This window comes from Colossoma macropomum, unplaced genomic scaffold, assembly GCF_904425465.1.
Source record: "Colossoma macropomum unplaced genomic scaffold, Colossoma_macropomum, whole genome shotgun sequence".
In the NCBI taxonomy this organism is placed as follows: Eukaryota; Metazoa; Chordata; class Actinopteri; order Characiformes; family Serrasalmidae; genus Colossoma; species Colossoma macropomum.
In genome coordinates, this window is record NW_023495385.1 from 198,314 (window position 1) to 223,490 (window position 25,177).

The 25,177-nt window shown below is 37.0% G+C and overlaps 1 protein-coding gene across 1 annotated transcript; it reads right to left on the reverse strand.

The window, feature by feature from the left end:
- Positions 1–432: 432 nt before the first annotated feature.
- as3mt (arsenite methyltransferase) lies at positions 433–23,742 on the reverse strand. Its single transcript, XM_036562362.1, has 11 exons — positions 23,509–23,742; positions 23,250–23,289; positions 21,831–21,958; positions 19,720–19,870; positions 17,050–17,186; positions 15,769–15,838; positions 15,472–15,553; positions 11,749–11,880; positions 11,449–11,591; positions 9,733–9,849; positions 433–3,450 (listed from the first exon to the last, which is right to left on the reverse strand). Exons 1-11 carry the CDS (start codon positions 23,529–23,531, stop codon positions 3,346–3,348), a joined length of 1,128 nt encoding a protein of 375 aa, XP_036418255.1. The 5' UTR covers positions 23,532–23,742; the 3' UTR covers positions 433–3,345.
- Positions 23,743–25,177: the final 1,435 nt, after the last annotated feature.

The window sequence follows — 25,177 nt, forward strand, 5'->3', positions numbered from 1 at the left end:
TACAGACCTCTAAACACCCCTGTTGACATTACATGCTTTGTGAAAACAAGTCAACACATCCTCTACACTTGTCTGCACATTATGGTGCAACATTTCTATTTATTTGCTGATTTTAGCATTGTGGAAAAAAAATACAAAATAGGAAGTGCGTCAACATTAGCACAGCCTACGTTTTATGTTTATTTTTTCCAATATGATAAATTCAGCAAATAAACAGTAACTGTGTATTTAAAACGTGCAGCAGTACGTCCTCTGTGTTGACTTATTTTCATGTTATTTGCCAAAACATTTGCTTACGACTGTATAGGTACCTACATATAAAAATATATCCTATATGCATTATTATCCCATATTAAGTACCTATATGCAATAATAATGTCCTATGCAAAACATTTGCAATGACTGTATGATTAAAGACAGCAAGTCATGAAGGAAGGTCCTTAAGGATTTGTTTTTTATTTACAAAAGAATGTGCATTGTTATTAAGCCTTCCAATACATACATAAATCGTTAAGAAATCATGATTTGATTGGGTGAGTTCACTTTGAGTATTTATGGTCCTATCAGGGTCTTTAAAGAAAACAGACCCTGCATTTCAATTTTTTGAACTGGCAGAAGTTATGAGAATAACATTTCCAGGAATAACCCGCAAGCATCTGTGTGAAAGCCTGATGACATTTTATTTCAGCTGAGTTGAGTGGAAGTTCACTTGCTCATTCAACCTGAAATAATAGGTTTTGCCTCGAGTAGAGGCCACAAATCCTCATATTAGGATCAGTAATACACTACTATACTCCAAATGAAGTTCTTAAAACACTACAGCGGTTGAACATTCACACTGATATCACTGTAATCATTATTATGCGCATGATTATATGTCCCTACAATTAGACCGTCAGCCTCCACAATAGCAGTATATAACACCAATGTGTGCGTAGTGGCTGGCTAAAGCCAAAGGACACTTCTGATTGCCAACTCGATAGTATTTAGTATTGCTTAACTCTTCTATTGAGGGATGTAATATCACACAGTTGGCACTAAGACAGATGCTCAGCTCTGATGAGTCCGTTAGAAGGTACAAAGTCGCTGACATGTTGGTTACATTTCTGCAGCCACTGTATAATTAATATACTAGGACTGTAAAAGGTATTTTTACCATTTTTTTACTACTAAACTCCCTTTTTATTTTGCATGTGCCTGCTAAAAAAAGAACATACAGCCTTTTAAAGGTCCCAAAGCCTACATTTTTCTTTTATTATATTTTCTCCTATGGGTCCTCTTGTAAAATTTGTGTGGTTTTATGTACCAAGAATGGTCATAATTCATTTTTACATGACTGCCCTTTCTTTATCTCCTGGATTTAATATGCTGTTTATGTTACTGTGTCTTAAGACAGAGGTAAACTATCTCTGCTCTGACTGGCTGGCCTGTATTGTGCCTTGTTCAAAAAGTGATCAAGGCTGAAACGCTGCTTATAAATTCAGCGAAAATGTGCTGGGCTAAACTGCTGTAGACCGAATAGGTGCATATATATGAATATGTTGTTTTTGTGACATCACAAACAGTGAATCCAAAAGATGTTTTGTTATGAACTTTTCATATGTGGACTGTACGTACTGGAGATTGAATATGTTTTGAGACTTCGACAGTGTTTGCATACTACAACTATGTCAAAAAAGTGAAGAAAACTGCATTTTACATGATATGGGCCCTTAAAACTCCATTTAAAGTTGATCTAATACCAGCCTACATCACAAACATCACAATTAGGACAGCTACCACAGCAGAGGCTCACAGTACCACAGCAAGGAAAGGCATTTTGCATCATTCTTCCCTTCATTCTCTCCTTGATACTCATCTGCTCTCTGTAAACAAAAACGGCTAATACCGATTAAGAAATGCAATAAAATAGAGAAGGAAAACTACACGTATACGTATTACATAACATTACATTTAAGTCTGGTCTAGATCATTACGATCTTGACTAAAATCTAGCATTTATTTCTAATCTGATACGAATTTATTTGGCTCATAACAGAAGCTCAATGTAGGCCTTCACACTTTATTTGCTATCAAATAATGCTGCTTAAAAGTTAGAATGTATTTTAGGAACTTGGGTGCATGTAAAATGAATTCAGACTGATAATATTTGTAACGTTGCACTGTCATTTCTTTCATATAAGCGCTCTGTTAACTACAGGATAGGTTATTATATCAAGTATTACATCACCAAACCATATAAAACATTAGGATACTTGTATGTCCTGACTATAATTTCATGTCAGGTAACAAAACAGTCCATCAAAATACAAAGATTAATAAAACCTCTTTAAGTTAAAGGGCCCATATCATGGAAAACCAAATTTCCCCTCACTTTTTTGAAAAACAAGGCATTTAAAGTCATATGTAAACACTGTTTAAATTTCAAAATGTAGCATTCGCTACTCAGTCCATTCGGTCCCTATGTGGAAACTGTGCTGCAAAAACAGCTTGTTTTAAAGTCACTGTTTATGTGATGTCATGTGAAACATCATTTACCATATATCCATCTACTCAGCCTAAAGGAGTTTAGCCCCTCCCATTCATTCTAAAGTTAGAAGCAGTGTTTTAGCTCTGACTGCTTTTTGAAGAAGGCACAATAAGAGGCAGCCAGTCAGAACAGAGGTCATTTACATATACCAGTCTTAAAGGTATAGTTACAAAAAGAACCTGTTTAATTCTAAGGGATAAAAAGAGGTTGGAAAATGGTCATGTAAAAAAGAATTATGACCATTTTTTGTGACATGAAACCACACAAATGCTAATCAGTATTGTGTATCAAAAGCAAAGAATTTACTTCTGGGTGGATAACGCATGTAGTGCTGCACTAGTATAACAGTATTTTGTAATAATCATGAGAGTCATTTAACCAAGATACTGGAAAAAACAGAAAGCTTTTTTAAATTGACCTATCCAGGTCAATATAACATTTTAATATCATATCATTTCTTTGCAGTGTTTATTTATTTAAAAAAAAAAAAAGTTCACTTTCTAAGGTTGTTTTTCCCGCCGCACATTCAAAAACAACAACCAAAATCTGAACCATCTGGAAAATGTAAGTAAAATCACTACATGTTGGTACCCACAACAAGATTTTACAATTACTGCCAATAGTTTGTCGGTTAGTTTTGCATTTATTGTAAATTATGCCATAAACTGAGCTCATACCATGCTGACTGGATGCAAGTTATCCACACAGATTTATAGGCAACCACTGATTTGGTCTATAAGTGGACTTCAAGGGAAAACTACACTGAATGAAAAATGTAGGATATGGGCACTTTAAATGACATTTTCCTTCTACATTCACATGCAGCATGACTCTTGGGGACCACAGCACCCTCCAGTGGACGAAAGCACACCACCACTTCCCAACTGCTCAACCAGTTCGAAAGGATTCACAGGCACGACCTGAGGACAGAAAAGAAGTAATTTCTCAGTGGAAGAAAGTAGCATCACTGAGCTTTAGCTGCCCAGATATGTGAACAGTAGTTTATCAGTAATAATTAGCCCTGAAGCAGAGCAGTGCAGTATTGATTAACACGGTGTCCTTGATTTGAGTCCACTGCATGAGCATTTATGGTTCTTCTATCAGGATCTTTAAAGAAGAGAGAACTGTTTCTCAACCAGCACAAAAGTCTGACACATTCCAACAATCTACAGTTATGACTGTCTTTGATTTCTAAACTTGCGACAAGTATACACTCTGTTCCATTATCAAAGAGAAGTGTATGTATGTGTCTTTCCAAAGAGAACACGCAGGCACGAATGAAATGTCCATGGAAAGGAAGATGAGATTACGTAACTATTTATCTGCCGCTGTTCAGTTTATCATTGAGATTAGACGCGACTTAGCTTGCACACGTGGCTCCTACAAAAGACCCAACAGCCATAAATCAATGTTTCACTATTCCACAAGGCATAAAGTGAAAGCTCAGAAATGTTCTGTTTTCCTTGAATGGTATAGGGGTCAACGACAATCAACTGAAAAAAAAATGGTGAAAATCAGTGGTAGTGTCCACCAGCATTCAAATGAAGCTATAAGCCACAAGATGGTGTGTTTTACCATGGATAAAGGGTGTCAGTACAATGCAAAGCCTTAAAAAAGCAACAAAACATGTTATTACCAAACCACCAATTTTCTTTAAATAATATTAAGGTATCGTTAATAATTATAACAACAAACAATTCCACCAAGCAATATGGTTCTTTAAAATAGGCTGAGCGTTTGAAGCAAAGAAGCAACCGAGTGTTGCTTGTCCACACTATTGTGAATATACAATACTGTGATGTGAAAAAAGTTTTAGGCACCTGAAAAAAGAACAGAATTAAAAAGCTATTTATCTAAGCATGAAATATTAATTTGTCTAGGAATACACAAATAAATAATAAATACAAATAGCTTTATACTACAGTAAGTAGTGGTTTTATGTACACTCCTGGGGAAAAATGGGCCAAGCCCAAAATATAAAAGTTTTACTGTTGGTTTGGAGCTGTTCAGAGCTCAGATTTAAACTCAAGGGAGAATATTTGGTCTCACATTAAACACAAAATAGCTTGGTAATGTTTTTCATTTGTTCACCTGAAGCTATCAATGCTGAGTGGAAAATACGGACTGTTCTCTCTATATCAGGTTGTCTGCAAATTTACACACAAAACTTCAATATTTAAGGAAATCAAAGGGAAAAGCTATCCAATATTAAGTAATTTTATCTTTTTGTTTAATGATTGTTGCACAAATAAAAGCTTAATGTTTTGTCATTTTGGGGCTGGGGCCTATGAAGACCTCAGTGGTTTTGGAAGGTTTGATTTTTTCAATTATAGAATTATATGGAAACAGTTCTGTCCTGGTAACGTGTTGTGGAGAAGCTTGCATTCCAAGACTATCCAATCATCAGTGACATTATTGATTGTCCATTCACCTTAAAGCAACTGTGCTTTGCCTGTTAGCTTATTGCCCAATGTGGTTAGGCCTACACAAGATACTGCGCTGCCCAGAGTGACCTTTACTTCTTGTTAAGATGTACTGGTATGCAAAACTATAACCTATATAATATACATGTGAGTTTGTGCAAGAGAATATGATGTAGTTGTGAGTGTTTGAATTCAACAATTTACAACTGATGGCAGGACTCTTAAAATGCTGCACAACACTGAAGGAAAGGTATATAAAATGATATAAATGATGGGTAAAAAGAGTAATGAAGTGAAGAAAAACATGAAGAAGGTCAGAAATGAAAATATTTGGCAGTGTGGTTTAATCACTATCAGGGGAGGTCTTTGCACTAGGCAAAGGTAGGCAGCCTTTTTGTGTCCCTATGAGCTAAGGGCCCCATTAAAATACAATTAACCAACATACATGTGTATGTGTATGTGTATGTATATGTATGTATGTATGTATGTAGGTAACGCTTTACAGCGGTGAAAACGAAGATTATACTGATATCAAGACTATAAAGAAATTATTATTACACTGGTGACAGCATTACTTATTAGTAGGGGTGCATCAGTACCGATACTGCTATCGGGTATTGGGCCGATACCGTGCTCATTTACTCGTACTTGAAAAAATTCACTGATGCCAACATTCTGATACCCGCTGATACTGTGTGACGCAAGCCAAATATAGCTACCGCACTAATGAACAAATGACTGATGCTGGCAGTGAAGGAGACTCTGCTCACACAGAGAAGTGTTACTGACCCCGCAAAAATTCGGAAAAAAGTCGACTGCTGAAGTCCGCATACGTCCACTTTACTCTGTTGGACTGAGTAGAATTGCGAGGGATCAATGCTGATTTTTAAACTGCCTTTGCAAAATAGGCTGTAGAGAGACCGTATTGTGTGGTTAGCCGAGCTGCTGTTTTCAGCTTTATTTGAAATGGGATGTAGACACAGCTGTCTGTAGAAGCTGCGTTTCACATAGCATGGACAGAGAGTTTTGTACAGTGCGAGTATTTACACTGTAGGCTTTGTCCGTACACAATGAACTACTCAAACAGACAGTGTGACTCACCAAAGAACAAGATTTCTAAAACTGTACAGTGTATGTCTGGCTTTAAAGGACATTCAGCTACAGCCAAACAAAAGACTTCAGACATAAAACTTAACAAGTCAGCTCTGCTGCCATTGTGATGCAGTGACTGATGTTGAAAGAAAGAGGTGAAGAGCATCAAAACTATGAAACGTACTTTACTTACAGCTGTACAGAAGGGGGACAAAGCTCGCCCTTCTCCACTGCAGCGCTTCTCAATTCAAGGTAACTAGTGTAGCATAACTAGCTAATGCACTTCTTTTAATATCAGCTAGATTTTAATGATTTAAGGTACATTGTACTCATTTACACCAACAACTACTCAATCCTAAGTAGGTAATTAATTATGGCATCTGATTCAGTATCAGCAAATACTAAAAAAATATGTTCTCTGTCTGAAAAAAAAAAAAATGGTATTAATGCATCTCTATTTATTACCATTCTTTTTTTTCCCTTCTTTGAAAATTTGAAACTCCACAGGTTTCACACAATTGGCTGCTGGTCATAAACGTTACGCTTTTATGTGAACATACACAAGGATTAATCCTACCTTGAATATTTGAACCTGAATTAACAGAGAACGTTGACCACCGTCATAAGAAACAATTTAACTATGATTGCATTTGTCAAGTTCTGTGACGCTAAAACTCAGGAACGGTCTTTTGTGAATCTGAACACAAAACACCATCATGGTTAAAATACTAAAACATGTCAAATGAATCCAGACTTTACCTCGAGCATGGGGACTGGAGTATAAAACTTAAATGTAAAATATAAATATAAAAATCAAATCAAAATATCAGCTGATATTGACTATCTGAACTTTTAGCCCCCTAAAAATTGGTATCCATATCGGCCACAAAATCATATAATTCAGGCCCTACTTTCAATAGGTTCATGCTCTTAGACATTGTCTAAGATGAAGGCTAAGCACATCTCCTCCTAGAACTAGAATCAGAGAGACCTGAAACCAAGGTCAAATGATCATTTAGTCATATCCCTAGATGAGCGCTGACTTGACCTGCAATAAACTGAGGCCAGACACTTTCTCTGTAGCTAGTATAACAGATTAAACTGAAGGATGAACGTGTTTATGTGCGATTATAAATAGGCCTGACTCCAAACAGTTGCTTCTTATGTCTAAACGGGCTGTGTGACCATGAGAAGTTCTGATAAGGTGACATTCTTCAGTTGGAAGGTTATTAGCGCAGCCGTAGTGCAGTGAGGCAGCTGTTTGTCCTTGAGTGTCTGCGGCTGTTGTTGGGCCTGGAGTAGCATGCTGGTTAGCGATGGGCATAACAAACTCCCAATCATGTGGGAAGACAGATGCAGCTAAGCTAACAAACTGCAGTGACTTCGAAGGGGAATTTCACAAATTTTTTCAAATTTGTGCATAATTTAATCAATAAGTTGCAAAGTCATTCAGAGTGGTCTGATATGAAATAAAAGAGTCAAAAACGTTAACAGAGGTGGTAGCAGGAAACAGACATCCAAAGCATTTAATGCCTGACAGAAAGTTATTACATGAAATGGTAATGGACACATGTACTTTTGCTCAAATTGTGTTACAATCATTTTGAGAAAAAGGTTTGGTCTAAAATGTATTATTTGCATCTCAATCAATGAATTACGCAGGAATTTTGAACAATCAGTGGAATTCCCCTTTAAGGCTGGATTTACCTGGTAAAACATTTACACAACTTCTTACAGGCTGCAAGCAGCATAAAACATAACTTCCATGCAACCTGACAGTTGCATGATGTAGATAAAATTAAAAAAAAACATGGTTCCATTCACTACTTCTCTAGCTAGACTAAAAATAAAGTTGCAAAAAAGTGGATCTTCAACAGCATCATTTAAAGAACACTTGCGTTTGGAGGCTGGGGGCTCCTGGTAAAATGACATGTCTTGTTGACTTTCCAAGTGAGAATAAGTCAACAATAAACTACTATTTATCAAGATAAATGCAAGTAGTGATACATATGCTAGTAGCAAGCAGTTGCATCTACACATCAATAAGCCTTTCAGAGCGAGGTATAGGCCTATTTCACTGAAACAGACACAGTCATAATATCCCGTTTTATGAGGTTATTCCTGTATCTTGTTTGAAACTGGAGGTAGCAAGTTTACTGACTGGCACTCTGTTTACTACTACTTGATTAATCTATGCAAACCCTAGTGAGTACAGGCTAACAAAACAGAGCAAATGCTGGCAAACAACTGTTCAAAAAACTGTGATATTAACATTATCTAGCTAGCTAACTGGCTAGTTAAGCTAACTTGTTACAAGCAAACAATCAACGATATTTCATTGGACCATGCTTTGTATAATTGTTTATCCATGATGCATCAATGGAAACTACTGGATGAAATGCAATCTTAAAAATAAAGGTGCCAAAAGCAGTTGTTTGTGTAATACCATAGAAAAAACTTTTTTTTTTTTCCAATAGAATTGAATGGAAATTGGATATGAGACATGTAAGTGTAGAGAAGTACATTATGTGAAGGATCTTTATAACTTTAAAATGTTCCTCACACTCACAAATCTGTTTTTCAATTATTATTTGCCCTATCAGGCCATTTTCATTTTTTACCTAGCCTACTTTTATGTTGCAGTGTTTTACAGCTGGGTACTTTCCGGTAGATCGTCAGAACCAATCAATTATTAGATTGAATTAGATTAGATTAGACCCGATCTTATTGCTTTTGGCTCCTAAACAAAATATAATAAACAAATAAACATAAGCATAGCAATACTGCCAAGCTATTTTGGCAGTTGTTCTGTGGTCTGAACACACATGATTTATGGAACAAAAGACCATGGCAGAGCTGACTGACCAATATGGAGGCACTTTTAGTTATGCAATCGTTTTCTCGTGAACAGTGGTCCCTCAGTTATTGGGCAAACTTGCGCTTCATGTTTCTTGAAAACAGTGATACTATTTTACTAGGCTTGATTTTGTTCTTCAATATTAGGCTACTTTGTGTCTTCATAGCAGGATCTAAAATTACTGTACTTGAGATAGTGCATGTTTCAGAGCAGTGTTTTATGGAAAGTTGGGTCAGAAATGAGAAACTAACATTAAAAATTTTTATGTGTGAACAAACACAGAATACTTGTACCAGAACTGTATTTTAGCATGTAAGATTTCACTTCTCGTTAGTGAAAATTTGTGGCTTTTCCAATTCATTTTAGTGGAAGAAACAAATTTGTACTAGTATTAATTACTATTATTTCTAAGAGCTGTCAAGTTGATTCTGACTCCTGACAACCATATTTGTAGTGTTTCTTCTTGTTTTATTTTTAGATCTTTAGGTTAATTACTTTTTAACATTTGGTTATTCAATCTTGACAAATCAAAATAATAAAAATAGTGAAAACTGAACTGTTTCATAAAAATGTTGTATGTACATATTCTTCCATACAAGACAATTACACTTATGTTTCTTATTTTGTTTCTTAAAATGAATTGTCAAGAGTTCTTAGTAATGACAAAATCTTACATAATAAAATATAATTACTAGTGGTAAATTTTGATTTTATAAGATTTTATAAAATGAATACATTTTAACAGGATTCAGTGAAACTTTAAATTGGACTAAAAGCTAAAATCACATGCAAAACTATTTCAAAGGCTAGGCTTCTGCTCTAGTACAAACCTTGGGTTTGGCACAGCATGCTGTTGATGCCTGAGAGTGGAATGTGAACTCTTCAGAAAACCTCGAGTTCTTCAGGATGCTGGCCACATCTCCATCCACCTCCATCACCTCATTCACCTGCAGAGAATTACACAAGCAAAACATTCTATGGTGTAGTACTCATGTTGCTACAAAATAGGGCTGACATTGATTACAAAGATCTGTAGGACTGATAAACATTGCTTTTGTTCATAAGAACAGTTACTTAGCCTCGTTCTTAATCAAATAATTTAGCTAAATTAAACTGCTTGTTACCACATTAGTATAGTTTTCAACAACATCTTTTGGCATACACTGACTAAAGTAATACATTCGTTGACTTTACTTGATTGTAATGTGCACATAATTTCCACATGAATAAAATATAATACGTTCATATAATTGTGTATATAACTGTGTAATACATTTTCTGGCAACAACTTGTGTAATATTCACTACATGTCCAAAAAAATCTAGGCACCTGCTCATCCACTGTTTCTTCTAAAATCAAGGATGTGAACAGGACGTTTGTCCCTATTTGCTGCACTAATAGCCTCTACTCTTCTGGGAAGACTCAACTAGGTATGGGAACATTGCTGTGAGAATTTGACTGCATTCAGCAACAAGAGCATTAGTGAGGTCAGGTACTGATGCTGGATGATTAGTTCTGGTTCACTCCAACTCAACAAAGGTGTTAGATGGGCTTCATCATTCCAGAGAACACAGTTCCACTGCTCCACAGCCCAATGCTGGGGGCTTTATACCCCTCTAGCCGACATTTGTTATTAGACATGGTGATTTTATGCTTATGTGCAGCTGCTCCAGAGCGTCCCAATCTCTTGGCAGTGCTTTTCTATGGAGAGTATACAAGCTGTGTATTTACCTAATGTCTTAAAGACAGAATGAGTGGTATAAGAAATGTAAACAAAAAAGATAAACACATGAGCGAGAAAGAGAAAAGTACACCAATTAAAAGGAACACTACCGCTGACAGCATCTACTGACAAAGCTGTCTATCTTTATCTATAGGTATTAATAGCAGTGGCTTTAATGAAAACAAATTTCTACGCTCCATAGTGCTTGCCTGATAAACTTTGCCCTGTTTACCCATCTTCATTTTAATTTAGCTTAATAATAATAAATTAATATAACTTTTTTCTTTTAAACAGATCCAATATTAGACCAGATGGCCACTAGAATAGACCAGCTGTTCCAGCATTTCTTGCCTTGGAGTACCCCCCATCCTGCACATTTTTGTTTTTCTGTGCTCCCAACATACCCACTTCTAGTCATGAAGGGCTTGTTAAAGAGCTTATTAGTTGGTTCCTGTGTGATGGGAGCAGGGGAAACACTAAAACATTGAAAACTGTAGACCAGGGTTGGGAACTTGTGGATGGGACTAATCGTCACCCTCTTTGTCCATCTTCATTTTTATGTAGTTAATGTTTAACATTTCAGTAACCTGTAATCAGGTACTTTCACACAGATCTTTAGAACTATTACATTATTAGACTGAATTCAATTACATTAGATTAGATTAGATTTGATGTTCCTTTTTGCTCCTAATCGAACCATAATAAACAAATAAAGACAGCAGAAAGACGTAGCAAAAGTGCAAAGTTATAGCACTGCATAACACATTGGAACACACTCTTTTCTTTGCGCTGTATCACATGCGTCATAGCCTAAAATACCTACCTTAAAAGAATACTGAGCATCAAACTCCAATTTTTCTTCTGAACCTGTAATGTTTCCATCATACATGACAAGGCAGCGCTTCTTCTCTGAGTTCTTGGGTAACTTGAAGAGGCGATATGTGGCAGAGACAAACTTGTAGTCACCTAAAAAACAATTTGCATTACGTCTCATCATATACAGTGGCAGTACAGTTAGAAAGCTTCTTCTGGGCGAAAACAGGAATAGAAGACTTCTTCTTAAAATACCTTTTTGCTTATCATTAAAATACCAAGAAAAATGGTGTAACTATGACTCTCTTACCCAGAAGCTTCTCTAGTTCTTCATTGCCTACGGAAACGATGCTGGCAGTGACCAGTCGGGGCATGCTGAATCCGACCTCTTCAGCCAGTCGCACGAGGTCCTCCCACCACAGAGCCCCGCTCAGGCACTCGCCTCAATTAAACATAGAAAACACCTTTAAAATGTCTCGGATATTCTAAAGTCTCCACTTTTAAAATGGTTGTTGCACGAAAACTTCTCAAAGCTATAACACTCAGTTATAGTTATGAATCAAATAATTCAGGCTTTTTCTATGCAAATATGCAAATTGAACTAAGCAGCCCCAAGAAGGAGCTCTTTCATTACTGCATCCTTAAGTTTTGTCTATGTTGCTTTGACCTTACAGCACCCATATCATGGGAAAGAAAAATTCTTTGTGTTTTTTTTAGGAATTTAAACGTTTGTCATAGTATATAGTCACTGTTAAAGTTTTGAAACATACTGAACATGCTGTTCTCTTCCAAGACCATACAGTTCAAGTAGAAGTTACAGCTGTTAGAAGATTAGAAGTTAAGCTGCCTGTTTTGAATTCAGTGTTTCTGTGATATCAAGAAAAGCCAACACATCTTCATATATCCACCTACAGCAGCCTCGCCTATTCATGCTGAAGGAATGTTTAAGCCTGAACCTTTTTTTGTTGTTGTTTTTTTTTTTTGAATGCGACACAATGCAGCCAATCAGTAACAAAAACAGCCTCTTTAATTCTAAGGAATAAAGAAGGGTTGACAAATAATCATGCAAGATGGATAAAGAGTTCTTTGGTATATGAACTTAGACAAACATTATAATACAGACGGACGATATGTAAAAAATATATCACAATACTTAAAAACATTTTTACGATACACATCACAAGATTTCATTTTTCTGAGGTTTAATAAGTTGGAACAGACAGAAAAAATACTATAATAACAATAATAATAATAATAATAATAATAATAACCTACAATGATTTTTATTTGATGTTTTACAAACTGAACGACATCTAATTACATAGACCTACAGTTGCACTCAAAATTATTCAAACCCCACATTGAGACTGTAAAGACGTACAAAATCAAGCTTTTATGAAGACCCAGAGAATTTTTGAACTACCTGTGTAACAACTGACTGGCCTATTCAAACTGATAGCAAAAATGTTATGATGTCATATTTCTGAGTAAAAGGATAAGTTTTCAATACAGCCATGTCAAAATTATTCAACTGTTATTCAACAGAGCTGATTTTTAAATCATTGTTAGTCTTGTAAAGCTACAAAATTGTGCTACAACAGAATTAAGCCCTAGGAAATTTACTTTGCTTCAGCTATGATACATACATAAATCCCATCCATGCATGTGTTCAAGCTCAGCACCAAACACGGCAAAGAAAAAAGGAGCTGAAAACCAGCCCTCGCATTACTGCAGTATGACCTGATGCAGACAGGAATAAAGCTATAAAATAAATCAGTTAAGACGATAAGAAGAACATTACACAAGCAAGGACTTCATCCTTGGACACCTCACCGCACTCCACTCTTGACCAAAAAGCACATAAACGTTGACTATGCAAAGTCAAATATGCAAGAAGGAATTTAGACAGGCCTGTGGAGTTCTGGGAGACAGCTTTATGGAGTGATGAAACTAAATTAGATCTGTTTGGACCCATGGATCGATGGCATATTTGGTACAAGAAAAGTGAAGCATATTACAAAAAGAACACCAACCCCACGGTCAAGCGTGGAAGTGGGTCAGTCCTGTTGTTAGGGTGTTTTGCTGCTGCAGGAACTGGCAGTCCTGAACATCTGAGTGCCATCATGGATTCTTTGAAATACCAGTTCATTTTGGAGAACATTGTGTTGTCTTCAGTGCATAAATTGAAGCTTGATGATCAATGGACTTTCCAGCAACACACTGATCCCAAGCATACATCCAAATCAACCAAAGTTTGGTTCAGGGATCGGTCCTGGAGTGTCCATCTCAGTCCCTGGATTTAAATCCCACTGATAATCTTTGGTGGGATTAAAAGAAAGCTGTGGTGGCACCCAAGAACATTAATGAGCTGGAAGCTTTGCACATGAGGAATAAGCAAAGATTCCAACAGAAAGATGTCATAAGCTTGTGAAGACCTACCGGAAACATTTATTTAAGTTTATAAAGTGTTCAGGATGCACCACGAATACTGACTTTGGGGGACAGATAATTTTGCACATGGACATTTGTGGAGAGCATGATTTTTCATTTGAACTGTTCACAGTAAACTCAACTTTATTGTTTTAAATTCGCTTGAATATGTAAAGATAAACCTTCTTTGACTGTTTACTAAAGCTCGGGTTGAAATATTTTCATCAAATTTTTTATATTACCAAACTGCCTTGCACCTTGAGGGGTTTAAATATTTTTGAGCGCATACTGTAGTTATGCTCAGTTATGCTAGTTAGTGGTCAGTGTTCTTTACGTACTGACGATATACACGATATGCTTAGAAAAGCATATTGTGACAATTTATCACAATAAATAATAATAATATTGCCCACAAATTTGGGAAACAGCCTGTTTTCTTTAGAAAAATGATTGCTGTTAGTATGGGGAAAAAATACTTGCAGATGTTTGCGTAATTAATTATTTGACACTTTTCTTTTCCAAACTATTGCTAAAAGAACGTATATAAACTCTCTTGGCCCAACGTTTAACCAGCTGAAAGCTTTGAGTGCTGATGAGTGATGCCATCACAACATGGGGATAAAATGTGTGGGTTTTGGCTTTTTTACCAAGGTAATGTTGTCACAAAAACTTTAAAAATACAACGAGAAGCAAAAACATTGATCTTTGTCACATATTTGTAAATTTTGTATTCCAGATCAAAAGATAAGCATGAGACTTGCGCAGTGAATGTTGGCAGTTATTTCTGTTTTCCATACAATGTAAACCAGATTTTTTTCCTCTTTAAATCATTTGTTGTGAATTTCACCTGAGCTTATAAGAATTGGGACACATGAACGACAGTTTGCATTAGGGTACAAAAGGAGATGAAAACTGCAGATAAGCAGTTCTGAACATAAGATTAAAGCAAATACCAATCAGAGCCTTTGTGGAACAGCTGGACATTCCAAAACAGCACAACAGAATAGAATAGAATAAAATAGATTAGAATTTGAATAGAACTACTATTATGGGAACTACTGGAGAAGTAAGCAATTAGTAACGCTCAGGCTGCCCCACAGCAGCTGATTCGAGGAACACTATTAACGCTGTTAAGAAAAAGGTCAAAATAACATCCAAAGAAATAAGAAAAGGCAGTCTATAGAGTGTAAGGGTGACCGTGTCAGCATTCACAACTCGCAGAAGACTTCAAAAGAAGGAACACAGAAGCGTTACAATTTATTATCGGTTCAGGCTAGAATTAACAAAGAACTCCAAAGATGAGCAAGAAGAGTCCTGGAGGAATTCACACAACAATGACATTTTTTGTCCAGTATAGTTTATGTTACATGGAAAACAGTGGCCAGAAACAAAAGCTGACATTCTGTGTTTTAGTCTCATGCTCGTGTTTTGAGCTAGAATACAAAATTTATGCATACGCAACAATAATAACCCGTTTAACCTCATTGGCCCAATACATTTGCTTCTCACTGTAGGTATCCCAAAACTGTTGACAGGCTTAGGACAACATGTTATGTGTAAATATCATGCAGAGAATGTGAGATTTCTTCAGTTTCTCTCTTACCCCACAACACTTTGTTGGCCCTGAGAGATTCTGAAATTCTGGCATTGCTGTAAATATCACTGAAGTACAGTTCACCCCCATCCTGAAAAACAAGAACACAAACTTTTAGCCATTTCTACTGATCGGCCATAAAAAGTCACATCTCTTCTTTGAAGACTGATGTATTGTTTTGTAGAGAGTTGTGAAATGTGAACATCAACCTGTATCTGAATGAATATGAAGAAAACTTATGATACATTACTGTAATACACTATAGTTACACAGACTAATACCTATTATGTATGAAGAACAAAGTACCTTCAGGATATGGAAGGCCTCTCGTAAAACGCTGGCCTTGTCTGGTGAAAGGTTCAACACGCAATTAGATCTGTCAAACAAAATCAAGATGTCAAAGTGGCTTTACAGGGTTGTAGTGATTGGTAAGTCAACACACTCCTAAAAACAAAAGATCCTAAACAGTTCTAGGCATCGATGTACAGAATTCAAAGGTTTGAACACTCAAATTCAAACAGTCAAATTATATGTTCTGTTGATTTTCTAAATGAAAATAAGTTCACATTCAGGAAACAAACTAAAAACATGAAATTTGATCAGGAGTGCCCAAACGTTTGCATATGACTATATGTTTACAAAAAAGTCATTAAATGTTATGGAACCTTTACATTATGTGGAGGTTACTTAAGTTTTAAAAAGGTTCTTTACACTCACACATCTCATTTACAAAAATTGTTCTTTAGAGAAGCTTGTTGTTAACTCTGCTCCAAAAAACTTTTTTAGCACTTTTTTTTTAAGAGGGTAATTAATAAGAATAATAAAAGAAAAAAGACTCAACCCATAACATTTGAAAGATTTATGTAATTTTCATTATTCTGCAATTTTGCAGATTTTCATGCTGAATAAAAACGAAATATTTATTTTGTTTTCAATCTAAATATATAAATATACATATTTATATACATATTTATTTTGTCTAGATTTAGCTGCTCAAACTGCTTTTCAATGAAATATTAGGTTGCAATAAAATAGAAAGCAAAAATATGCAAGATAAAATGAATAATAAAATGAAATTAACTAAAATAACATTGAAGCTGGAGTGAAAAGATTAATAAAACTGGTGTGCATTGTGTTTTTGATACAAAAGACTGACTCAAATTTTTTCACATGTTGCTTAAAAGTGTGGACTATTTTCTATTGGTTAAGTGACTCAGAAATAAGCATTGTCTCGCAAATAACGAGACAAGGTTCTTCAATTAAATAAATATGTGCAACAAGTCTGAGTGAAATAGCTGAAGAATCATTTTAAAGGTTCAAAATAATTCACACAAAATTTAACATGAGAATTCTATTAAAAATGTAGTGGAATGAACTACAAAGTAATAGAGAGGAAACAGAACAACAGGCTCCATATTAAGAAAAGGATATCTGTTTGCAGTGTCAGAGTGATTGAGAGTCACTTCTTGAAAATTCTAAGAATCCATGTGACGAGCCCTGCAGCAAACCATCTGGAGCCGAAAAAATATCAATTACTGTACCTTTAATGTGTGTGCATAAATAAAGAGGTGGGTTTAAAAGCCTTACATTATTATATCATAAGACTTCTCCTCCAATCCAGCTTCCCTCAAGGCCTCGATGTACCCCTGAACAAAGTTCACATTCGGCTTCTTAAACCCAAACTTCTGCATGTGATAATCGATGAACTTCCGCGCGACCTCAAGCTGTAAGACAGATGGCTCAGCTTAGTGGTGTCCATAGAAAATATATGACAATTCTGTTCCCGAAGCTGATCCTACGGGCCTAAAATTCATATAATTATATTAAATTCATATTATATATAACGAAATTAGTAGTTTAGATTTAAATTTTATACATCAGCAGTTTTGGTTAAAAAGCACCTCACTGATAAATCTGGCTGAATTGTCCCACTTCTTAAACTCAAACAGCAGAAACTCACAATGGTCAATAATACAAATGTAGCACTAGAGGTGGAGCTACCTAGAACTCTTTGTTCTTATGATTTCTGTTTATTCCCATTGATTTTCTTAAAAAAGAAACACAATAAAAATAATAAATAAACATTTTAAAGTTTACATACCCCTGGTTTTATTAATTTTCTAAGTGATAATAAGTTAACATGTCCTCTATAGTATAAAAACTTGAATATTTTACTATTTAATTTTTTGTACTTAAATATTTTACATATTTGAATATAAACAAATGCATTTTTCCGGCACAAATGCAAATTTTAGAGCACAATTTATATTTATGTGCTGAATTTAACTGTAACTTTTGTACAGACCACATTTTAACTTTTAAATGTTTGCTAAATTCAGAAAGTAAACAGTAATGATGTTTTAAATTGTGGATTCTCTGTAGAGGATGTGTTAATTTATTTTCACTTCAATCAACATCAATCAAAACCAACAAAACATGTAGTTCGAGCGGGGGTGCCCAAACTTTTGCATACGACTGTACAGATATTGAAAGTCTCATACTGGCCTACCCAGAAGAACAGCTGTGATATTAGTAAAAATATCAATAAACCACAGATCCTTGATATCAGATAATATCATCAGTCAACTCATTTATCAGTTGGGGCACTAATAGAAAGATGTCAGTTGTGAAGATGATGTATCAGTATTTCAGTGCTTCAAGTTATTCAAGTCAAACTCCATAACTGAAAAAGACGGTTTGTCAGCTCAATCTCAAAATTACAAGTAAATTTACAAGTTTTATTCTATCTATATAAATACTTTGAATAAATGATGCCTTCAATCAAAGTCAAATAAGTATGAAGTATGTTTTTTAGGTTGAACTGACAAAACCTTTTACAGCATAGAGCAAAAGCAGAATTAAGTTTTCTGTCACATCGTGAGAAACAAGGGCACATTTTCTCCTTTCTGCCCAAACAATAAATAGCTCAATGTCATCCTCATCATATAGCTGCTAAATTTCAATAGTGCTAAAATGTATGTGATAATATACTGCAGTAAAAAAAACAATAATCATACGTCTTGTTAAATAGTAATAAATGAAGTAAACAGTCTACTTGACACAGACCCAGAAAATGCTTGTTCATATCATCTGAACAGTAAATATTGGTGATAATTTCACATTTTTTTTTAAATAATAGCCGATGTTCCTGAAGAAATATTAGTCTATCAACACAGTACCTGTTGTGAAATTATTTTAATTAGGGATGCACCAATTAGGGAATGCCAATATCTGATATTTTTCCATGTACATATCTGCCAAAGCCAATACATAAAAATGTATAAAATGTCGAAATTGCCAGTAAATCCACCTGGATTAGCATTACGGGCATATGTGACATTTATTTGTAAAGGGTTAAAACATAGTAAAATTATTACCACAGTAGCCCAGCATCACCTAAATTTGCTCTTCCACAGTACAATCAATACATCAAATGTCAGTTTGAAATATCAGCCAGATCTAAGCATCTGTCCAATGCCAATATTTTTTATCTGCCGTTACTGATATGACTCAGATATCATTGTGCATGCCGAATTTAAATGTGTATTAGCACTTTTTATACATTTCCAGTACACCACAATACTGCAAAATACTGCACTGATATAATCACAGAAAATTTTCATATTGGCCCATACCTAGCCTTGTAATATACTGGCGACAGTGTATTTGTCAATAAACACAGAGCATTAACATTGCAACTGTTTTTTCATCATTATATTAGCATTAGTGTCTTTATATGCACTCACATTTATAATCCTCATTGCTGTAACAATCAGAATTAGATATATTACACTTTCACAGTGCTAGTGAGGTCATATTGTTTTTCTGGCATCCTCAGTAGCATCTGAAGTGAGAACGTCACAAGTGCAGCTTCTTTCTTGATATAAAAAATTTGTCTTCAACTGGCACAATACAAACATAGCATCAATACACAAACATTTTTAAATGTTGACTTGCTTGCTCACCTTCAAAAGACAAAAATCTAGTTCAGTTCTGTTTTTCTAAATCATACACAATTCCATCAAAATGTATTCCACCAACGTTATTTATAGTTGATCGGAGAGCCCTCCAAAACTGGCAGATATTGCATTTTATAGCTACTGTGAAAAGGGGTTCATATCTTCTTGGGCACCTCCAGAATTAGATTTGCTGTGCTGAAATCCTTGGCCATTTCTTTTTAATGCAGAAAAACTGATAGACTGAACCTGACTCATGGAAACTCACAGTCAGCTCTCTGACATCATTAATCAGACCCACCTGATTTTCTGTCATATCAATTCCGGTGATGTGCCCATTCTCCCCCACTAGCTGGCTGAGCATGTAGCAGTCACGGCCACTGCCACAGCCAAGATCCAGCAATCTGCAGCCTTCCAGACACTCAGGCACCACCAGCCCACAGCCATAGTACCTGAGAACAAAGAGGGTATTACTTGGGCGACCAGCAGAGGGATCCCAAAGACTGACCTTAAACGTGCAACATTAATTCATACTCGCCTTTCTTACAAACTAACAATGTGTAAATATGGACTAAAGGGCTTTTTGTGGATTCCATCAAATAAAATGAACAATAACAGATGACGACTCTTGTATACACTATGAAAGTTAGCAGACACCTGCTTATCTGTTTCTTCTGAAATCAATAGTATTAATAGGGCGTTTGCCACCTTGGCTGCAGTAACAGCCTCTACTCTTTTGAGAAGGCTTTATACTATGCTAGAACATTGCTGTCATGATTTGCTTGCATTCAACCACAAGAGCATTAGTGAGGTAAGGTACTGACGTTTAACGATTAGTTCTGAATCACTCCAACTCATCGTGAAGGTACTGAATGGAGCTCTACTACTCCAGGGAACCTAGTTCCACTGCTCCACTCCAGCCTACACTTGTCATTGCATGATGCATGGTGATTTTATGCTCATGTGTGGCTGCTCCAGAGCGTCCCACTCTATTGTCAATGCTTTTCTATGGAGCTTATACAAGCTGTATGTGTGTAATTGAACACCTGTGTCAGCAATGCATGAACCTTAAAATAGCTGAATTCACTAATTAGGGATACTTTTGGACACAGAGTCTATGCATAAGTCTAAAGCCCATTTCCTCTCCTATATTAATCAATGTAGCCGTTCACGGCGGTAACACGCGCTTGAAGCGCAATAATGCGCTTTGGGTCTATTTCTATGCAGAAACAGAAAGACAGAAAGACAGATAGATAGATAGATGGATAGCAGCCAGTAGCAGTCACACAACACAGGACAGTAGTAACAATAGTAATAAGGGTGTAAAAAATATAACAGGAAGAATAAATATAAAACAAAACAAAACAAAAAAACAGGCATATATACAAATAGAAAAATACAACAATCTGGAATAAGATCTATAACCTGAGATGATAAGGCAGTGCAATAATGACTGTACAAGGAGGCACAGGTGACGGCATATAATGACAATACTGAATAAATACGTGCAGATATTGGTACCAAAATAAAGTGTCTAGTGTGGAGTGTCCAGATGTGCAAGATGCGCAATAACGTGTGCAGAAAGTGCAATATGTGCAGTAAGGTGTCCAGATGTGCAGATGGATAAAAAGAAACATAAGATTTAGCATAAGATATAAGACCTATGATTTGTGATTTACATGAGATTCAGATTCAGTCCTCATCTCTCCTCTTCCCTCTTCTCTCTTCTCTTCTGGCCCCCCTGGAAAGAGTTGAAGAGCCTGATGGCTCTGGGGACAAAGGATCTCCTTAATCTGTCGGTTGAGCAGCTCTGTGACAGCATGCTCCTCCTGTCCATGATGATGGTGTGCAGTGGGTGGTCATCACCCTCCATAATTGAGAGCAGTTTGTGCAATGTTCTTCTTTCAGCCACCTTGACCACAGAGTCCAGTTTCACACCTACCACTGACCCCGCTCCCCTGACCAGCTTGTCCAGTTGCATCTCGTCTCTCTTTTTTTTTTTGCAATGTCTATGCTATAATATACAATCTAGGCTAATAAACACATCAACGAATCTAGTTTTAACTCTTTGACAGGTTGAATGAAACGCCTTGAGTATGTTAATGTTGTGAGCACACAGGCGTCTCCTCCTCTTTGTATAGAGGTACACCACCTGGTGAGAAAGCCACCAACAGTCAAGGCAGCTATCAATTTTTTATCGTTGATCTCTTTCTGTCATAAAGTTTGTGTGTCGCGTCCGGCGTGAAATACCTAGCGTCGCGGAGTGGTTCTGGATTAGCATGCACGCCGCGTCGCATCTGGTGTGAAATGGGCTTAACATAATACAAATCTAAGTTTGCAGTCTTTTAATTAACTGTATATGCCTACTGTAATACTTTATCATTTCAAATTGATACAGACAAGAGAGGTTACCTTGCTGTGACATCAGAGTGAACTTCAGCCAGAGCTTTTTTGATGTAGGCAGGGATGGGCTTAGCAGAAGGCACACAAGCATTACTCTTCAGATCAGAGGTCTGGCTGAGTATCTTCCCATAATAATCCTGTAACACAAGTTCAAAATGACATACTATAGTATAAAGTCTGATTAAGCTAAATATTTTAAAGCCAAAACTGGAACTCTATAAAGTCACCTTACTCACAATTCATGGGATATGCATGTTCATTCTTGACACATTTTAAACTCTTAATTTCAGAAATTCTGTACCTTTGAGAGCCAATATAATTTATTTTATCAGTTCAAATAAACTATTATGGATGGCCTTGTAGGTTAATGCTAATACTCAATATTTTTCATGTACATACAGTAGTGTGTAAAAGTCAGGGACCACTGTTCCGTTATTTAATTTCTAGTCTTAACAGCTGTTAAGTCAAAGGAAAATATGCGAAAGAAAACAGGAGTTTCCAAAAATGGTGTTTCAAATAAAGATTAAGATAAAGAGAACTCAGGACTCCTAACAATCATGCAAGATTTAGCAGACCACCAAACTATCACAATGGACTGACCACCACAGAGTCCAGACCTCTACATCACTAAGTGCGTTTGAGATCACTTGGATCATGAGAGGCAGAAACTGAAACTAACTTCAAAGACTGAACTTTGAAGATGTGGAAAAATAACCTCGCAGATTTTTCTTTTAAAAACCGACAGCAAGACTCCTGAAAAGGATGGAGGCTGTAATAAAGGCAAAGCGTGACTGAAAAATGACATTATATAAACACGAAATACTGAAAGACCACCACAGGTCACGCTGTTGTGGGGGGCTTAGGGAATGTTGCCATGCAAAGCGGCTCTCGGGGTGCAGGACAACTGTTATGTCGTTGCTGCTGTTGTTGTTGTTGTGTTAGTTTATCAAAATTGTGTCTGGAGAGGGTGGGTCTTCATGTGTGTGCTTATCCACCCTCCTATGTCGTGGTCTCCCACATTACCCCATGTTTTGTGCTGGGGCAGCACTGGGCTGGGCACTTCGCTGCTTTGCTGTAGCGCCTGTTAGAAATAAAAGAGCATTTGCCTGGACTCGCCTCTGGCTAATGTTGCCCATGTCTTCTTCTAGGCCAACGCTACACCTTTCTGAAATCGCTTTGATGATTTGTCATTTGAAATGATGCCATGGTAAAAGTACTTTAGCCCTTTCAGTGGCAGATCTGCGTATTTGGAGAAATCATACCAGCAGGTTAAGGGACAAAGGTGAAGGCAGGCTGTGTTCTTAGGCTAATGGCCGAGTACAGTTAATTTTGTCGTTATCATGTGTTTGATAAGAGGGCCTTCTTGAAGATGTTGTTCCACGTCGCCTCAAGGTTTTCTGGCGTTCTGGATCAAAATTCACACCCTACCTTGACGTCTTGGTGAATGGCAGCACCACCAGGCTCGTTTCTGCGAAGAGAAGAAACACAAAAATGACTTCACACCCCCGGAGACTTCTGAAGAAAATGAAACGAAAACTAGCCCAAACGTCTGTATCTGCAATGACACTATGCAGCCAGACGAATTACCACATACTAAACACAAGCAAGTGTAATAACAGCTACATTACCGGTATAAGTCACATTTGTAAAAACTCAAGATTAGCTTAGCATAGCTAACCCTAGCTACCTGTGGGTTGTCGGGTCCGTCATGCTGGACAGCTTTGACGTTTTAAACGGTTCTGAACTGCACGGCTTTATCGTCCTCCTCGGCTCCTGTCTGTGGACTTGAAACTTGTTAACTTGTATAAAAACCACAGGCGGTCATAACCGCGATAAGCAACGGCTGTGACAGAGAGAGTCCACAGAGGCGAGAGCCGCCATCTCTGAACACTTCCCGGAACGTGACGTCTGTGTAGTGTAAACAGAGACTCGAGCCGTCTGCACACCTGTGGGAAAATCATCCAAACTTTAGCGATTATTACCTTGAACATTACAGCGAACTACTGTTTTATCATTGTAAGGGTTTGTGAGTATTTTAAGCCTAAACACGTTTTTTCCGATGCGCTGATTTTAAGAAATAGTTTTGTTTCGGGTTTGTTCGGCTCGCTGCCCAGCCCCTGTCTTTCAGGACAGGCTTGTTGCCCCGGGAGACGGGGGGCGGGGCGAAGCGGTAGAAGCAGACAGGAACTGAACCCCCTTTTCGCCCCATTGACTCGAACAGGCGTGCACTATCTTGGGTTATATCTATGATCTTTGGTTGTAAGCAGTGGGTTTGTCCGTGTTGCATAAGTACAGGATAAGGTTCAACGACCTCTACTGACCTGCGTAACGTTAAAACCACCTCCTGTCATCTACATTTACTGTCCATAAGTTTATTCTGTCCATCTGCACATATGGACACCTTAGTGTACATACTGCACGTTCTGCACCCCCTATCGCGCGTCTTGCACGTCTGGACACTCCACACCTAGACACTTTATTTCAGTACCAATATCTGCACATATTTATTCAGTATTGTCATTGTATGCCGTTACCTGTGCATCCTTGCACAGTCATTACAGCACTGCCTTTTCCATCTCAGGTATCTATCTATCTATCTATCTATCTATCTATCTATCTATCTATCTATCTATCTATCTGTCTATCTATCTATCTATCTATCTATCTATCTATCTATCTATCTATCTGTCTGTCTGTCTGTCTGTCTGTCTGTCTGTCTATCATTTTAACAGCTCCTCTTACTATATAGGTGCACATTGTAGTTCTACAGTTACAGACTGTAGTCCATCTGTTTCTCTGCATACTTTGTTAGCCCCCTTTTACCCTGTTCTTCAATGGTCAGGATCGCCCACGAGAGGTGGATCATTCTCAGCACTGCAGTAACACTGCTAGGTGGTGGTGTGTTATTGTGTGTTGTGCTGGTCTGAGTGGATCAGACACAGCAGTGCTGCTGGAGTTTTTAAACACCTCAGTGTCAATGCTGGACTGAGAATAGTCCACCAACCAAAATATCCAGCCAACAGTGTCCTGTGAGCAGGGCCCTGTGACCACTGATGAAGGACTAGAGGATGACCAACACAAACTGTGCAGCAGCAGATGAGCTTCTGTCTCTGACTTTACATCTACAAGGTGGACTAACAAGGCAGATGTGTCTAATAGAGTGGACAGCAGGTGGACATTGACTCATATCAGACATACCATGTCTGCAGTTACACCCAGGACCAGTGCAGCCCTTCTGGCTCACTCGACAGTTGACACTCCTAGGAAATCACATATAGAGTCAAACCAAGCTTACTTGACTTTAAAGAGTGAGAATATATAAATTTAAGCGCTCCTTCATTAAGTTAGTGAGAATG

Excerpts from the sequence above, each read along its gene's own strand:
- as3mt (XM_036562362.1), bottom strand. The coding sequence starts at position 23,531 with ATGACGGACCCGACAACCCACAG. Across the intron at positions 23,290-23,508 it reads ACGGACCCGACAACCCACAG|AAACGAGCCTGGTGGTGCTG; the intron begins GTAGCTAGGGTT and ends TTCTCTTCGCAG. Across the intron at positions 9,850-11,448 it reads ATGCTCAGTATTCTTTTAAG|GTGAATGAGGTGATGGAGGT; the intron begins GTAGGTATTTTA and ends AATTCTCTGCAG.